General features: G+C 48.2%; 1 protein-coding gene and 2 non-coding genes across 3 annotated transcripts; 2 read left to right on the plus strand and 1 right to left on the minus strand.

Annotated features, from left to right (window-relative positions):
* Positions 1 to 2,205: 2,205 nt before the first annotated feature.
* ALOX5AP (arachidonate 5-lipoxygenase activating protein) lies at positions 2,206 to 9,721 on the minus strand. Its single transcript, XM_030477388.1, has 5 exons — positions 9,391 to 9,721; positions 5,997 to 6,096; positions 4,776 to 4,846; positions 3,724 to 3,805; positions 2,206 to 3,085 (listed from the first exon to the last, which is right to left on the minus strand). Exons 1-5 carry the CDS (start codon positions 9,458 to 9,460, stop codon positions 2,923 to 2,925), a joined length of 486 nt encoding a protein of 161 aa, XP_030333248.1. The 5' UTR covers positions 9,461 to 9,721; the 3' UTR covers positions 2,206 to 2,922.
* Positions 9,722 to 15,514: 5,793 nt separating this feature from the next.
* TRNAN-GUU lies at positions 15,515 to 15,588 on the plus strand. Its single transcript has one exon. It is a non-coding gene; the product is annotated as a tRNA-Asn (tRNA).
* A 229-nt stretch (positions 15,589 to 15,817) lies between these two features.
* Positions 15,818 to 15,890, plus strand: TRNAV-AAC. The gene has a single exon. It is a non-coding gene; the product is annotated as a tRNA-Val (tRNA).
* The last annotated feature ends 1,461 nt before the right edge of the window (positions 15,891 to 17,351 follow it).

Below are 17,351 nucleotides of genomic sequence, written 5' to 3' on the forward strand. Positions count from 1 at the left end.
CTGGGATAGAGTTGATTTCTTCAGAGTACCTGGTGCAGTGCTGTGTTTTGGCTTTAGTCTGAGAACAATGCTGATAACACACCGATGTTTTAGTTGTTGCTCAGTAGCGCTTACCCTGATCAAGGACTTTTCAGTCTCTCATGCTCTGGCAGTGAGGAGGGGCAGAAGAAGCCGGGAGGAAGCAGAGACAAGACACCTGACCCAAACTAGCCAAAGGGGTATTCCACACCACAGCATGTCATGCCCAGTATATAAAGTGGAGGGAGTTACCTGGAAAGGCCAATCACCACTTGGGTTGGGCTGGGTATCAGTCGGCGGGTGGTGAGCAATTGTATTGTGCATCACGTGTGGTTTTTTCTATTTTGTATATAATAAAAATAATTTAATATATTAAATTATATTAAATAAAAATAATTTAATATATTAATTAATTATATACAATATTATATTATATTATGTTATATTATATTATATTATATATATTATTATATTTTACTTTTATTTCAATTATTAAACTGTTCTTATCTCAAGTCACAGGTTTTTACATTTTTTCTGATTCTCCCTCCCATCCCACTGGGGAGTAGAGATGAGCAAGAGAGTAGCTGCATGGTACTTAGTTTCAGGCTGTCCTTAAACCAACACAGTGTGACGTTCACAGAGAATTTACATAGTGTACCACTTGTTTGTCTGATACTATCACCTTTTCCATTTATAGGCATATGGAAAATAGATTTTGCCTACATTTTCATCTCTTTTGTTATTAGAAAGGCTTTGAGGAAGTATGTAGGACATATTCTTGCAAAATAAATGATTACAGCAAAAGATGGACCTCAGTTCCCTCAGAAGATGACTTGGTACTTCTTCAATACAGCTGTGTAGAAACCAACCATTGAGTCAGCAGAGAGGCCTGAGAGTGCTGTGATAGACTGTCTGACCCAAAATAGACATTTTAATCATCTGCCCTTTATAGTTGGCTGGTCGAGAACCTCTTCTCATGCTAGCAAGAGGCATCAGAGGGAGGTCAAGTGAGCTACTTCTTGCTATAGAGGACAAAAAGGCACCAGGGAGACTCATCCAGTTGGGGAGACCTGAAAGGTGGACACAAAGAGTTGGGACAGTCACGTCCACAACTATTGTCTCAGACCTCAGGGAGACCAGGCTGGCTGGAGAGCAGTAACTGTGGTGCTGTGCAGGAACCATCTCCTCCTCTGAACTGGGTAACAGCGGTGACAGTGTGAGCCTTTGCTGATACCAGCAATGGGGAAGAGCTCTGTAACACCAGGACACAGGGGCTCCCCCTCTCCTCCTGAGAGGAGCCAGCCTTTTCTCTCTACCAGCCTTCCCTACATGGGCTGACCCCATGGGGCAGAGGGGTGGTGGGTCACCACCAAGGATGGGAGGCTGCTGATGAGCTGTGGAGAGAGATGGTGGCAGAAAAGCATGGTGTGAAGTAGGATTTGAAGTGTGTTACAGTTATTTGAGAAGAGGGGAGGGAAGGAACATAAGTGCTGTAGCTGGGAATAAGGTAGCAGCTAAAGGTTAGGAGGTTAGAGTGTATTTTTTGAATTAGCTATTCTAACCAGTGAGAACATTTATTAACTAATCATTATGTAATAAATATGTTTATTACTAATCTTTCACATCTAAAATTCCTGTAAAGATTAAAAAAACCCCATGTGTGTTATTTTGGCAGGGTGCAGAGGAGAGCACCCATGCACAAGTGCTTCTGCACCATCAGGCAGCAACAAAACCCACCAGCCTTGCTGTGGTACAAAGGCAGGTGGCTTTCTGCGCCTGCTCTTGCCAACAGCTCTGCAAACCCTCTTCTCACAGAGTGAGGAGCCTCTGTCCCTCCCAATGGAGTCATAAAATACAGCTTTATCCACCCTGCATGCAGTAATCAGACAGGCTTAAGGGCTTAAGCAGTCATAGGGTAGCAATGCTTAGAAAGATTGCACCGGCCTGTTTGCCTACCTCAGTCCGCTTGTCTAACCCAGTCGCTCCTCAGTATGGACTTGTAGGGGCACATTGTTAGAGACAGAGTCAGAACATTGAACTTGCTAATAGAGAGGGAGCTGTTAAACTCGTGTCTATGCAGTGCTGCAAAGAGCCCGGTGCTGCTGCCCTTGCCCCGCTTACCAGCCAGCTACTGAGCTGTGGAGCAGAGGGATCGTGCAACAGGCGCAGAAGATGGGAGCAAACAGATTTCATCCTTTTAGACTGTTTTATTAAACAAAGCCAAGCAAATCAAATCCAACCCCTCTGTTAATACTCCAGCTCCTCATTTACCCAAGACCCCTTTCCACAGCTCCGGGAGAACAAAAAGGCTGAAGTGCAAATGAGATCAGTGTCAAGAGCATTACACACATGAATATTTATCAAGGAAGACCAGACAGAGGCCAATTTGCTGCCCTGCTGCAGCAGCAGGAGCTTGGTCACCAAGTGGGAGGGGAAGGGTAGGTGAAGAGGCTGGTCCGTGCCTTTGCTGGGCCAAGGTGTGCGGGATGCTGGCGCATCAGCCATCAGGCTCTGACTGTGCGCGAGGATAACTGCAAAAGCCATCAGTCAGGAACAACACTGAAGGGCTCCTGGGTCTTGGAACAAAAGCTAAGTACAACGCAGTTATGAAGCAAGCATACAATGTCCCTTCCAGTCATGCAATCAGCTCGCAAGCTGCAGTTTAGAGAAAAAACTCTAAAGAATTAACTGGAAGTTGTTACCATTCCGTGGGCATGCCAAGTGCTCACGATAAATCTTTTTCCTGAAGGAAAAAGCAAGGTTAAGTCAAGCTACAAAGCCCATCAAGCTTGAGATTTACAGCAATCTAAAAGGGTTACGGGTTCATTTCTTAAACAATTGAATTATGGCTGCTTCTGGGTATCGATACATTAAGCATGCTGACCCCCTCAGTGCTGTGGGGAGCTAGGGTATGAGCAACAATGGGGAGATCACACTGGTTATGGTTTTTATGTGCACTTCAAAGTCACTTCCGAAAAAGAAGACGAGATAGTAGTTGAGTATTCCAGCCACGGACATGAGGAACAGGAACAAAATGATGCGCTTTCCAAACAAGTGACCAGGAGTGCTGAGGAGATAGAAAGGGGAAAAAGCCATTTGTTAATGTATGTCACCTCACACAAGAAGCCCTCAGACTTTGGACTCTGCTGTTGAGACCAGCTGAAAGACCTTGTGGCTGAGATAGATAGAGTGGGCAAATTTCTGCTCTGTCTGTTATTTCAAGGTAGCTGCAAGGTCTTAAATGCCATTTTCAGCATCCATTTGGGTCTGGATTTGGACTCCTGTGCTCAACATAGGCTACTGCTTGCAAAAGTGGCCATTCAGAGGGACTTGTATGTCTTCTCTGCCATCACAGGCTGTCGAACAATTTTGTTCTACGTGTTTGCAATGAGCTTTATTAATATAAAAGGATGATTTTGTGCAAATAGCGTCACAAACACACAAACACATGAGTTCACAGAGGTGTGAGCAGGAGCTGCTGAAGCAGTTGCTCTGTTCCTGCAGCTCCCCTCACCCCGGAGCCATGGCACCTCCTGTGTCTCCACAGCTCCTCCTGTGCACCCAGAAGTGGCCTTTTCTGTGCCATCCCATGCAAGCAGCCATTGCAGTGTAATTTCCATGGCAGCTGTGCCTGTGGAAGTGGCACTGTCCAGCTGCGCTGCTGCCGCATCCCGGATTTCGTAAAGAGGCTCTGCAAGTCCTTACCTCTGAGTCCTCTCCCCCAGGTAGCCCACAAAGTACTTCTGCCTCACAAGCAGGTACATCAGGCCGGCAAAGGCGGCAGGAGCTGGGTAAAGAGTAAAACAAGATGTTACAAACACCAGCCCAGGTCTCACTGTAAGTACTGTCCCCATTTGCTGCCTGGACTGGACCAAGAAACTGGAACCTGCAGCCCTGGTTATGGGATGAGTGTTGGAGCCAGGATGGAAACCTGTGCATGGGAAACAGAGCACTTGCCTTGCCCTTGATCCAGCTATTCTAAAGACTGTGTGGGTATAACCCTGCTCACAGCTATGCCCACTGCATAGCACACACTTGTCCCCATTGGAAACCCAGTGTGGGTCATGCTGGGCTCAGGAAGGAGGGTGCTCGCTCAAGCACTGTCTTTACCAGAAATAAAAGGCAACACTTCCCTAGGAGCAGGTGGAGGACTATATTTTGGTCCGATACTCATTTCTGGGCACATAAATAAGGGCTTTCCCTCCTAATTCTAGCTTTCCCCACACCTGCAGGCAAAACCCCCTCTTCTTCTAGTCAGGAAACTCCTCTTTTCCAAAAAGAATAGCCATAGACCTCAGAAAAGTACTCATCTTAACCTTAGGCAAACTCAAATTACATTGAAGAGGATCGTAGTTAGAAATGCAGGTAGATATTCCTGGGCTGCCCTCAGCACTGGGAAGGGCTGGCAGCTCTGGCAACTTAATCACGAGCCCATTTCCAGCCCTGAGGGTGAATAATGTGGCATCCAGCACCCACGTACTAAACCGTCCACCCAAAACAGAGGGATCTCCTCCGTAATGCCTATATGGGAAATGCCCCTGGCCCGGACTGTCCTGAATGGTGTCTGGGAACACGTCTGTTGGCACAAACCGTGCCAGGAACACTTGAACAGCACATGTATCTGCAGGACAGCCGGGTGAGACAGGTTCCCGCTGCAGGAGGGTTTGGTCCCCGACGGTGTACCACCTCCAAAGCGCTCACCATCCCTTGCTGAAAGTGGTGCAAGGTTGAAGGGAAAAACAATTAATGAGTGTTACCTGGGCTGCAGAGAAGGCCAGCGCACCAGAGCACAGCGAGGAACGTGGGGTACGCATGTCCGCAGTTTTGGCTAGGGAGGGATTTACACACAAGAAATCAGAACATGGGGAAATAGAAACAAAACCAATGTGTTTCATCAGCAAATTGTGGATTTGGGCTGCAGTAACTACTGCGGGTGGGCTTTTACTGCCTGTCGTGCCTGAACACGGCGCTGCCTCACCCGCACCTCTGCTTCCCTGTTCCCTTGCTCGGATAATGGATGCCTTTGTCCTGCCTGGTGAGGAAAACAAACCACCCCGTGCACATGCCTGGCACCTGGGAAAGCTTTCCTCCTCTAACCTGTTTGATCAAGGCACGTGTATGATAGATGCTGTGTGCTTTACTGGCCTGGAAAATCCTTGTAATTAAGTCGTATTAATCATGTTACTGGCATTGAAAGCTGCATGGAACCAACAAAAGGAAAATTGCACTGCAAATAGGAGTGTCTCACAGAGTTAACACGTGTCTTTGCAGGGGAACAGGAATGATTTCCAGCTGCCTCCTTTGACTGGGAATGCTTTCTGAGAGGGAAGCACTTTGCCCTTGGCAGAGCTTGCACACCTGTGAAGGGCAGGACATGGACATCCCATCCAGTTTCAAACGCATCATCAGTACTTCACGGGTAATAAAAAAGATTTTATGTTTTCTCTTCTGGGTGGGAATTAATTTTCCTCTTCTCTCCCTGAAGGGATGTCAAAGACAAGAGGTACAAACGTGGCGAAGCAGCCAGCCACGTGCCAAGGGAGCTGCTGCGGACTGAGGGGGTTGAATGAGCTCTGCCACTGACCTGCTCCTCAGGAAGTTGGTGTCTCGCCACCAGCTCTTTCCTTTCGAGCCGCAGTGCCTTGGGGCACTGGCTGTGCTTATATCACGCTTCCAGCATTAGCTACTGCTGGGTGAGATGGTTCCCAGATGAGGAACATTGTACTCAAAGGGCTGAAAGTCCACCATAAACACAGCACAGTGTCCAGAAGGGAGCTGGGTTCACCAGCAAACATATTAGAGAACCACAGGTCTGAACACTGCTGCAATGCACACAGCAAGGGATTGCAGATGAATCCTGCGTTTGAGGGCATTGGGAGCCCACCTCTTGACCCTGAAAGGATTTGTTTTAAGCCCTAATGAAGAGAGAGACGGACCCCACTCTTGCCCCACCGGCTCCTCAGGGCTTGCCTACTTACTTGGCAGTGTAGATGCGATCGAAGGCAGAGGATCCCGGCCGCTGGAACCCCTTGCCATTGCAGAATTTGCTTTCATGCTCCACTTTGCTTGCAAAAAAAGCTGTTAAAGAACCACAGAGTACTCTGAGATGTAATTTGGAGATGTTGCAGAAGCTGGCCTTTATGGTGTCACTTCTGTTCTCAAGAAGACCCAGATTAAATGGCAGGAGAGGACATGGGTGTGTGGAGGTGCAGGATGTGGCCAGCATCTTCACTCTGTCACCAAGGTATAACCAAACTGTCTGTGCAAGGGTGCAGTGCAATGCAGAATCTACTCTCTTCACAGTACCCATTTGTCAAACCAGGGACGTCCTGCAGGTCTAGTTCATTTTCCAGAAAAGCCCATTGAGAACCAGGTCCTCATGGCTGATCTCTATGTGTCCATCTTGTGTGTATCCCACTTTTAAGCAACAGTGTTGTGTCAGGGTGTTAGCTGCTGCAAAACTGCAGCACTTCAAGATAATGTATCACACGCTTGACTAACACATTTTATCTGATGACACTAAACCAGAGACCATCCATCATGTATCTAAATACACCAGAGAGAGCCCTGGCAGGCTACAAGCTGCAAGCTTTGTATTGTCATGCATCCCATCACAGTGTACCCAAAACACTCCATGGTTTAGAATATTAGCCAGATATATATATATATAACACTAGGAAAGACATGATTATAACAATAGAAGTCTACACTGATACACTGCAGGATTTCATCCCTGGAATTTGAAGAGTTATCTCATTTTTCCCCTTACTGATGCTGTAGGTAAGTATTTTGTACTTTCATTGCCTTCACTAAAAGCTACTGAGTACTTTGCTTTCTAAGGTTGAGTGATTCCCTGCTTACGTACAGTCTTTCTCCAGGAGAAATCCTGCAGTGCTTTAAGCCAGTGTCCCCATCTGAGCAAGGCTTCAGACCCTGCCACTGCCACCAGCACGATGTACTGCCAGTGCCTGCAGCACCTGGCCCTGGAGGACCCAGAGCGGACACCATCCGATGGCACAGCCGTTGACAGATCTCAGCATCTCCATCCGCCCATGACCTGAGCCTTTGGCATGGGGTTATTAACCTGCCTACAGGGCTGAAGCACTGCAAAGGGCCAGAGCAGAGCTGACAGATCACATCCAGGGGTGGTCCCTGCTGCAGATCTGTGCTCCCATCTTAGCAATGTTGGGCTCCTGTTAACCTGGCATTGGGGAAATGGGAGACTAGAGCATGAAGCAGCTTGCAACCCCATGGTTATATTTCCTGGTCTTTACTTTGAACCTCAGGGCAAGAGGGTGATTTCACAGGTGAAATAGCATGAGTAAGCAGAGCAGGGCTGGAGCTGAGGAGTTTAATTCAGCTCAGCTACACCAGGAGATGATGCCCTGAGGCTCCAGAGGTGCTCAGGTTGCCCTGAGCTTTAGCCACTGCAGTCCCACTCTGGTCAAGTTAATGTTCAAGAGTTCAGTCCAAGCCTGGCTGTTCCACAAGTTCATGCCAATAGAAACCATGCGCTGATGCTTCAACCTAGTAAGTGCCCAATGTCCTCAGCGATAACCATTGATTTACCCCAAAAGCTCCTGAATTGCAACATCCCTCTGATGCAGGAACAAAACCAAAAACTACATGTGAGAATCGGCAGCATCCGGCCTCACAAGTCATTCTGTAGGATCTGGAGATTCCCAATATGAATAAGATGACAGTAAATGGATGTCAGACTGGGGCAGCACCACAACCCACTTCTAGCTTTCACCCAAACTGTTTTTTAATCCTGCACCAGATGCAGAAAAGCATATATGTCTGAATTTAAGTGGTACTGACTTAATGTACTTAAAGACAGAGAGGCAGATGCCCGAGCTCTTTGCTGAACCATAGCCACAAGAGTTCAGTGCAGCTGATACCTTTGACAAGTACGTAGTTATTACATTCATTGCAGGACTGCATATCATCCAGTCTTTCTAGACAGAAAGCCTGGGAGGAGGAAATCAGATGATGCAAGGTCTGAAATCATGGTTTAGAGTCGCGTGCCACTCGTGCTTGGCACGCTAAATCCTCTGCCAAGTGTCGCACTGCCCATTTGCAGCAGTTGGGTCAATAATCCCACAGGCAGATTTCATTAGATGAAAGTGCATGGCAGGCTGGAAGGCAAATGCCCAAGTTTCAGAGTGAGAGGGAAAAAGCTGGTATATAAAGTCATTTGGTTAAACAGCAAGAAATGTGTATTTGACACTTACTGCGGTACGTGCTCTGATCCCACCGTGCCGTATTCTGGTGATGTCACATGCTGTGCATTTACCAGAAACCAGCACTGGGTTAAACCATGTGGCATTTAGTGCCTATGTCGAAACTAAACCAGTCCACACGTCTTTTTTGTTTTTGCTTTCTGGCAGCCAGGCTTATGTTGGCGCTCCCACCACTTCCCCTCTCTGCAGCAGCCCAAGAATAGCCCATTTACTAGGACTGAATGTTGAGTTTGCACTTGTAGACAATCTCCCATTCCTACCAAGAAGCCTCCACAGAAGATTGCTAGCATGTGCATCAACCCCTCATCCCACTGCTGACTCTCCTTGCACCTGGGCCATCTCAGTGCAGCTGAGGCAAAACACATTCCCTTCTCTGTATTCTGGGCAGAATTTCCTGCTAAATTGCTTAAGGACTTGTAAGAGATGATGATAAAATTAAAATCAGAAGAGAAACTGGTTGTTTTATTTAAAAGATCCTGAAGAATAGTAGGGACCATAGAGGTCTGAATAAAAGCTAATAAAAAGAAACTTCTCCATTACGGGAAATGCGCAGTGTTCTTAGGACCGCAGTTAATTAAGATTAGTTGGACTGCAGGACCTGGAGATGCAGGAAAGCAGGAGAGCTGCCTGCCCGCAAATAACCCAAACAGACTCTCCAATAAGTTGCTGCAGTTTTGCCCCCTTTGCCCAGGTCTGTGTGAAGGTCTGACCCATCGCAGCCCACCGGAGCCCCAGCCCCTCACCACGGTGGCAGGGCTCTGGCTGCAGAGCAGCCCTGCCTGCCCACATTAGACTTTCAGCCAGGGAAGGAGGTCTCAGTCATCAAATTGAAATGTATGTTGTTACAGGGTACTCCAGCATATTAGTCCTCTCATTAGCTGACATCTGTGTAACAAACTCACTCCAGGATATCATGGACTAGGACCATGCAACTGCCAAGATACTGCAACAACAGCATGGAAAATTATATGTTTAGAAAATAATTTCATTTCTAAAGCCAAAGTCATGTCTAAGCACACAAAGAGTTATAACCAGAGATTATCTATCCAAAGATCAGATCAGCATATATCATCTTGAACTTTTCTCATGTCCCCTTTAGCCCTTAAGCAAATGCTTATTTTTGTCTTACCGTTCTGGACAACACTTATCAAGGTGACAATGGCGAGGAGGACAACGCTTCCCAGGGTTTCCTGGTCCATTTTGCCTGTGGCTGCCAGAGCGGTCACTGCAGCCTCTGTGGCAGCTCAGCCCTCTGAGCACAGAAGGAGGAAGTGAAGGTCTTTCTTATCTTGAATCATTAACACTTCCTATGGCTTCACAGGAGAGTGGCAGCACTTCACCCTGCACTCAGATGGCTGTCAGAGAAGCACAGCTACAGGCTCACTCATTCATCGTATACAGATGAAGCCCAGAGATACAAGAGGTTAGGTGTCTGTGATCTAACAGGATATATAACGTAGAAAGATATCTATTGCCTGCACAGGAGCAATATAGCAAACTTGATATCTAAAGTACGTCTGAGCATCTGGCCAGCTGTGTGGAACAGCAGGAAGGCTGGAAGAGACCAGCCACGTTATCATAGCATTACCTGCAAGTGCCTGAGCACTCCACAAACTAAGTTGGGAGGAGAAATAGTGTTGGTGAGTCTTAATAACACTGCTCTCATACATGTGCCCTCTTTGGTCACATCTCCATCAGCCTCACCAGCAAGGAGACCCCAGGTCTCCAGGTCACAAGCAAAATCTCCATCTGGCATATTTCAATGGGCAGTACACAAATGCTGTGAGCATCACGGGTAGGCACAGAAATGGGTCTTTCTTTACCAGGGACGGGTCCTGCATCATTCCCCCTACAAATAACTCCTTGGAAGACAGCAACAGCTGCCATCATTCAACATTTTACAGGCTCAGGCTTCACAGTTGTACCCCAGTTTTAGCAGTCAACTCATTATATAGTAACTACTACATAATGTTCACGCCTTAGCTCTGATGCCGTGACAGCAAAGCACAGGCTGCAGTGTTGGACAGCTGCAGAAAGTCCCAGAGCTTCCGTCAGATCAATGGAAAGTGTCCACACCCAAAGTGCACATCGCTTGCTGCCCCTAACTGCTCTGCTCCCTTTTGCCCATATTCTGATAGGGAAAAGCCTTACAAAAAATGCTTACCTTTAGTAGGGATTTAACATTAATTCAAGCAGTGTTTTCACCAGACTGAGCCCTGGATAACTTCTGCCCCATCTCTCTGTCTGTCTCTACTCCACCACATGCTACCCAGAAGGTCTGAGTGCCACCTAGCATCCAGACCATGACAGGGTAACTGGTGACCTCTCACTGGATGGGACATAGCCTGTTAGGAGTTCCCAGCAGGAGCCAAGCTGCAAAATCCACCTCGTTCAACAGGGTCACATTTACCTGCAAATGGTGTTTTTATCCAGTCTCTCTATCATACAAATTATTATAATGTGTACTATTAGATATGGAAAACACTCAGGTACTTTGGGTATAAGCAAATACAAAGAAACACGCTGGCTGAGAGGTAGGTGATTAACACTGTGAGTTGTGACCTACTGTTAACTTAACAGGAAAAGGCTGTCTTTCTGGGAGAACCTTCCCTACAGTCCGTCCAGACACAACTGTGTGAGAAGCAAGGCCATAAATGTATTCAGGTTTAGATTTGGCCTGTTTTTAACGCTTGGCAAATTTAGGAAAAAAGAACACAAACCAACAAAAGAACAAACCCAAGAACAAAGAGAGAAGCCCAATAGCACTTTGAAAATGATTTTATTCTCTTTTTCCCACAAAACAGTCTTTTGTTACTTGAGCATCAAAATTTATGTTTTAAAGGTCTACTGAGCACAGGATCATAGTTGGTATTTAAGGATGGTATTTAATGCTAAGCTTCCACTAATCTTCTGAGGAGGAAAATCCATCACCTAAAAGTGGTTATGGAATTAAATCAAAAGAGGAATATTGTCCAAGCAGAGACCAACACTGTGACTGGAAGAAAGGAGCTGTGCATGGACACAGGATGGCATGACTCCCAGTCATCCTCCCACAGCAGGCACTGATCCTTCTCTTCCTTCTACGTGTTTTACAGCCTGCAGCTTGCTTTAGATTTACAAGGAGTAGTAAAAGCAGATGAGCCTGCTCCGAGATCTGCTCCAACTTGCCATGAAAACACACACACTTCCCTGCTTTCAAAGACTCCCCAAAGGTGGCTTCAATTTGGCAGGACTCTCATGTTAAAGGAGGTAGGAATCAGGCTGCTAAGGTTTGAAGTCACCCCCATAGGAGGAGTTTATGCCAGCAGGTTTCCGAGCTGGCTGACCCAAGCTCCCAGGGCTGGCTAAGCTGATTTCTGGGTGTACAGGGAGAAAACAGCTTTGCCAGAGAGAATCTGTTTGGTATGGCTGCCTGAAAATAAGAACTGTTTTTATAAGGGTAACATCACTCTCAGAACTCTGCCTAAGGAAAAGCAGAGGAAATCAAAAGGCTATGAGGGACATGGGAGAAGTCCTGTCCCTTTACCACGGCAGAGCAACACTTGTAAATATAGTCCAACAGAGCAGAACCCCTTTGGAGGGAGAATATTTTCTTTTCATGCCCCTTGGCGCTGGAATAGCTGCAGGATGAAAGAAGGTTCTGGCAATGTTTTTGCAATTTGGGGAATGGCCTTGGCAAGGCAGGGCTAAGGTGGGGCCAAAATGACTCTGCAAACAGCTTCTGCCATAGCTACACATTAAATTGTTCCCTGCCCCTGAGACCTAAACATGGATGGCTCTGTGTCTCCTTTGTGTACCCTGTATTGTGGGGTACACACAGGATCACTGTCTGGGTCAGGCAAAGTTGGCACCACTGGAAAAATGCTGTCCACCTGGGAGAAAGATCAGTGCGAGACACCTCCATCATATCCCACTTGGCCATTTGAAATAGGGCATTTTCTCAAGTAGGCAAAAAAGGAGCAAGGGATGGACAGCTTGGGGAACAGTGCCTGCACCTGCCGTAACACCCAGCATGGTCCATGCTCTCCAGGCACAGGTACTTCAGCATCTGCTGTCAGACCCCAGCCCTTCCGCTCCCTGCATTGCTGTTTGACATCCACATCTTCCTGTCTGAGGAAGATAACCTTGCCACAGAGAGCCGTGAAGCTCATGAAAATGTGCAAAGCCAGCGAGCTTTTCCAGTTGAGCTGCGAGGCTTCCCGCACGTTTAATCTCCTCCTCTGGAAATCTTGAAGAGCCAGTCAAAATAATCCTTTTGTAGAATTGCTTTCACACTGAAGGGGAAAGGACTGGGAACATGGATCTATAAATATCTGTTGGGATGTTCATCTCTCCTCTCATACACTCTGCTCAGCACTCGGCTGCAAGGACTCCCGTGAAAGGGTGTCTCCTGATAAAACAAAAGCTGCTTCTGGGAAGTTCCTGTATATACCTGTCAGGCAACACACAGCTCTCATGCTTTGTCATAAATGCAATGGGACACAAGCCGTTTGGACTGGTCGGTTAATATTAGCACTGTGCATTGCAAACTTAAAGCACCACATAACCAACAAATATATAGTACCTATATATATAGTGTGTGTGACTACATGCTGTCATATCAGTCTGCTTCATTATCCTTTCCAAAGCCTGACAAAACCCCAAAGGAGAGCTTGAACAGAGCTGGAAACGTGAAGTGCAACACAAAGTAAAGGGCAATGCTGCAGTGATTTAAATGCTGTCTTCATTTTGCATGGCGAGGAGAATGACACTGTGGGAGCAGTCAGAGTGCTGCCTCAGAAGCTCCTCCTTCTCCACATTGCCCAGATTGGTCCTTGCTGTCTCCATACTACATTTGTACAAATTCAGCTTAAAACACAGCGCTTGAAGACAGAGCCCTTAGTCCCTCCAGGCCCTGCCACAGCCTCCTCCTCATCCTTCATGTGTCACCCACCACTCTCCTGAGTAAATTTTGCTGTTACTGCTGACATTCCTGTGGCTGCATTTCATCCTTGAGTCCATTTCTGCAGTGTTCCGGCCTTGCTGGTGAACCCCATGTAACAAAGGTTGTGCATTTGCCTTCCCCAGAATGGTTATTTGGGTTTATCTTCATTATATTTCAGTGGGTTGACCCTGGAGAGATGCTGCAATGTAGCAAGACTGGTTTGATCTGAGCCCCTCCACCAGGATGCTGGAAAGCAACATGGGCGCGTTTGGTATTTTCTCTGCCATTGGGAGATCAGAGAATTGAGCAGGGCCAAGACAGACCCTTCTGAAGCTTTTTTGGCAACCCCGCCTTATTTCCCGGGTAGTTATTGATGAGTAGGGTTTGTGCAGTGTCCAATGAGTGGCAAAGCTACCTCGTGCGGGTTTCCTCTCTGTCATCTTTCCCTGCCTCACTCCCAAGCAGCAGCTTCTCAGCAGCCATTGTGATACCATGAGGCGTCACCGCGGTGGCAGCCACCGGCAGCCCGGGAAACCAGCCACCCCGTCACGGGAGGAGAATCACAGAGCCGCAGGAGAGCTGAGGCTGCAGGTGACCTCTGGAGGTCATCTGGTCCAACCCTGCTGCTCAAGCCAGGCCACCTGCAGCAAGCTGCCCAGGTATTTATACACATTGATAAGGCCTCCCTGAGCCTTCTCCAGGCTGAGCAGTCCCGGCTCTCTCAGCCTTCTCTCATAGGAGATGCTCCAGTCCCTCCATCATCTTCATGGCCCTTTGCTAGAGTGTTACCAGTATGTCCATGTCTCTCTTGTCCTGGGGAACCCAGACCTGGACACAGCACTCCAGGAGTGGCCACACCAGTGCTGAGCAGAGGGGAAGGATCCCCTCCCCAGCCTGCTGGCAATGCTTTGTGTAATGCAGCCCAGGACACCATTCGCTGCATTTGGCACAAAGGCCCATTGCTGGCTCATGTTCAACTTTCTGTCAAGCTGCTTTCCAGCTGAGTGCACCCAGCACGTACTGGTGCATGGGGTTGTTTGTCCCCGGCTGCAGGACCTTGCGTTTCTTGTTGAACTTCATGAGGTACCTGTCAGCCCATTTCTCCAGCCTGCCAAGGTCCCTCTGGAGGGCAGCAGGACCCTTTGGTGGATCAGCCACTCCTCTGAGTTTGGTGTTGTCTGCAAACTTGCTGAGGATACTCTGCCCCATCATCCACATTGTTAATGGAGATGCTGAGCAGCGTCGATCCCTGGGGTACACCACTAGCTACTGGCCTCCAATTAGATTGAGCCACTGATCACCACCGTCTGGGTCCAACTGTTCAGGCAGTCTTCAATCCACCTCACCATCTTCTCATCCAACCCGTACATCCACAGGTTCTCTAGGAGGACCTTACAGGAGACAGTAACTTATTGCAGCACTTACTGAAGTCCAGGCAGACAATACCCACTGCCAGCCCCTCAGCTACCTGGCCAATCACTTCATCATGGAAATTTATCAAGTTGGTCAGGCACAACTTGCCTTGGTGAAGCCATGCTGACAACTGATCATTTCTTTGTCCTTGACGTGCTTGAAGGCTGTTTCCAGGATTAGCTGATCCATCACCTTCCCAGGGGTTGAGGTGAAGCTGACCAGCCTGTAGTTTCCTGGGTCATCCTTCTCACCCTTCTTGAAGATGGGGGTGACATGTGCTTTCCTCCAACCCTGGGGCTCTTCTCCCAGTTGCCATGATCAAAGATGATTGAGAATGACCTTGCAATGACATCTGCCCTCAGCTCTTGTAGGTACATTCCACTATGGCCAATGGATTCAGAGAGGTGCAGGTTACACCAGCCTTTCTCCTCTGTCTCTGAGACCTGGCATTCCTGAGGGAAATCACACTCCTTTGGCATGACTTGTTTTTCACAACTCACATTAGCTGCCGTTAATACCTTTTAGATGGCTGAAAATTGATTGCTTAATAATTCATTTATAGACTTTTTAGAGCAGAAGCGAGACTGCCTGGGCAGCAGATTCCCGGGTCTTCCGCTCCGCTCCCCTTTGAGACGTTTCTTTCGCCCTGACTCACTTCTGTCAGTGCTTCCACTTTCCATCAGCTCTTGCAAACAATTACCAAAGGTCTTTGATCACTGTGGGATGAATCTCGCCTCCTGTTCTTCCAGCCTCAGGTCACAACTAGGCTGTTTAGCACTGCTGGAAGGCACAGCACGCCCCCCCTCCGCACCCGCGGGGCGCTGTAGGAACCGCAGGAGCACAACCTACCGCGGGTGCCAAGGGGACCGCGGGGCGCGGCCATCAGCACCTGCTCGGCAGAGAATACTAACAGCGCGTCTCTGTGGCGCAATCGGTTAGCGCGTTCGGCTGTTAACCGAAAGGTTGGTGGTTCGAGCCCACCCAGGGACGAAATGTGGCCTTTTACGGTAACCTCGTCTTTTTCCTCCCCGGCTGGGTCCAGCCTGCGCTGCCCTTATACCGCTGGGAGCTGCCTGAGAGCTGCACTCAGCTCCGGGCCTCGCCGTCCGGCGGAAGAAGCCTTTCCATGGCCACTGCCGGGGAGGGCGATCTGTGCAGCGCCGCCGCGCTCCCTGTGCTCGGTCAAAGGCGGCCGCAGAAAAATACAGTGTTGCCGAGAGTTTCCGTAGTGTAGTGGTTATCACGTTCGCCTAACACGCGAAAGGTCCCCGGTTCGAAACCGGGCGGAAACACTTTCCACTTTTTTGGTCCTTCCCGCGTCACCACGGACGTCATTTCCCCGGTTTCTCCTTTAAGACTCGCACAGCGTGGAGGCGATCCCACACGGCGAGGAATACACATGTCGCCGCGCGGGAGAAGGCGAACCGCCGCCCGGACGAGGGGCAAGGGCCGGGCTGGGTGCTCTATGTGGGAGAGTTGGCTCATTCCCCTGCACAAGCTTCTCCTCTGCAAGGATACTTCTTCCCCATCTGTGTGGAAGGATGACCTAAAGGAGGAGAATCGAGTCTCAGGGGAGGGGATAAATTTCCTGCAGTGCACATAAAGAAGACACTGGGGAAAGCAGTCTGGGTTCTTCCTGTTTCAGGTGAAGTGAAAGACTGAGATAGGGCAAAAGCTTCAAAAATAGTATGATTCCACCACCAAATAATAGCATTGAACCTGCTTTTCCTGAACAGCCACAGGTGTAGAAGATATTTGGTCCTAGGAACCACTTAAGTTTGGGCTGGAGATAATGCCCGTTAAGGATAACATTTATGGTGCTGCGGCACAAAGCATTTTGAAATCTTATCCTGCCCGGGCAAAGCAAGGCTTGAAGGCAGAGGGATCCTCACTGGAATGAAGTGCTATATTAGGAAATTCAAGTGCCCAACTTCTTTCTCACAGCTTCCCCGTCACTTAAATCTTTCTCTGCTACACCAGTGGAAAGAGCAAGCCAGTGACAATAGGAATATAGAAAAATAAAACAACCTACACAAAAGGTAGAGTTACAGTATGAAGAACTAAAACACTGTTTAAAGGCTCAAATACGTATTTTGTACATAAAAATTATGGGCCATCCTCTCTCTAAGCCAACAAGGTTGAGCACGCACACTCCACTAACAGAGGAATATAAAATAATGGGGGACTCTCCCACTCTTCAGGTCTCCACCTCTCCACGTTTGCATTGACAGGTTCTGCAACAGGACCAGTCACCAGGACCACAGACCATTTTTGTAAACAGGAGCAGGCAGATGCCTCCTTGCCACGTGCTCCCAAACCCTGCCTTGGGCATCAGAGAAGCCCCTTTTGATAGTCATTTACATAAAAGAGTAATACAGACCCATGTCCAGGGAGAAACATCTCCCAAGAGCTTCTTCAGACTCTCTAGAAAACATGAGCTGGAGGCATCCAGCCCCAGCGGGTTATCCAGACCTTCTTTACACTCCTTCCCCAGAATTTGCTTTCTCCATGAGCCCCATGGCTTCACCGCGATCTCCTTTGCTGTGCAGCTTCAGCATCCCCCTGTAAACATCTACACTGTCTTTGTGCACAGTGGTGCACACTCCATCAGCCTTGGAATCCTGTTAACCTTATTCTCCTTCTTGCTCTGTCTGCATGCTGTCTTAGATCTCTGCTCAGGCTGCAAGCTCTTCCACTCCGAGTCTGAATCCTGGCAGACTTTAAAGCACAGCACGCACCTAGAGCTGGATTAT

The sequence above is a fragment of the Strigops habroptila genome, chromosome 2, assembly GCF_004027225.2.
Source record: "Strigops habroptila isolate Jane chromosome 2, bStrHab1.2.pri, whole genome shotgun sequence".
Classification (NCBI taxonomy): Eukaryota; Metazoa; Chordata; class Aves; order Psittaciformes; family Psittacidae; genus Strigops; species Strigops habroptila.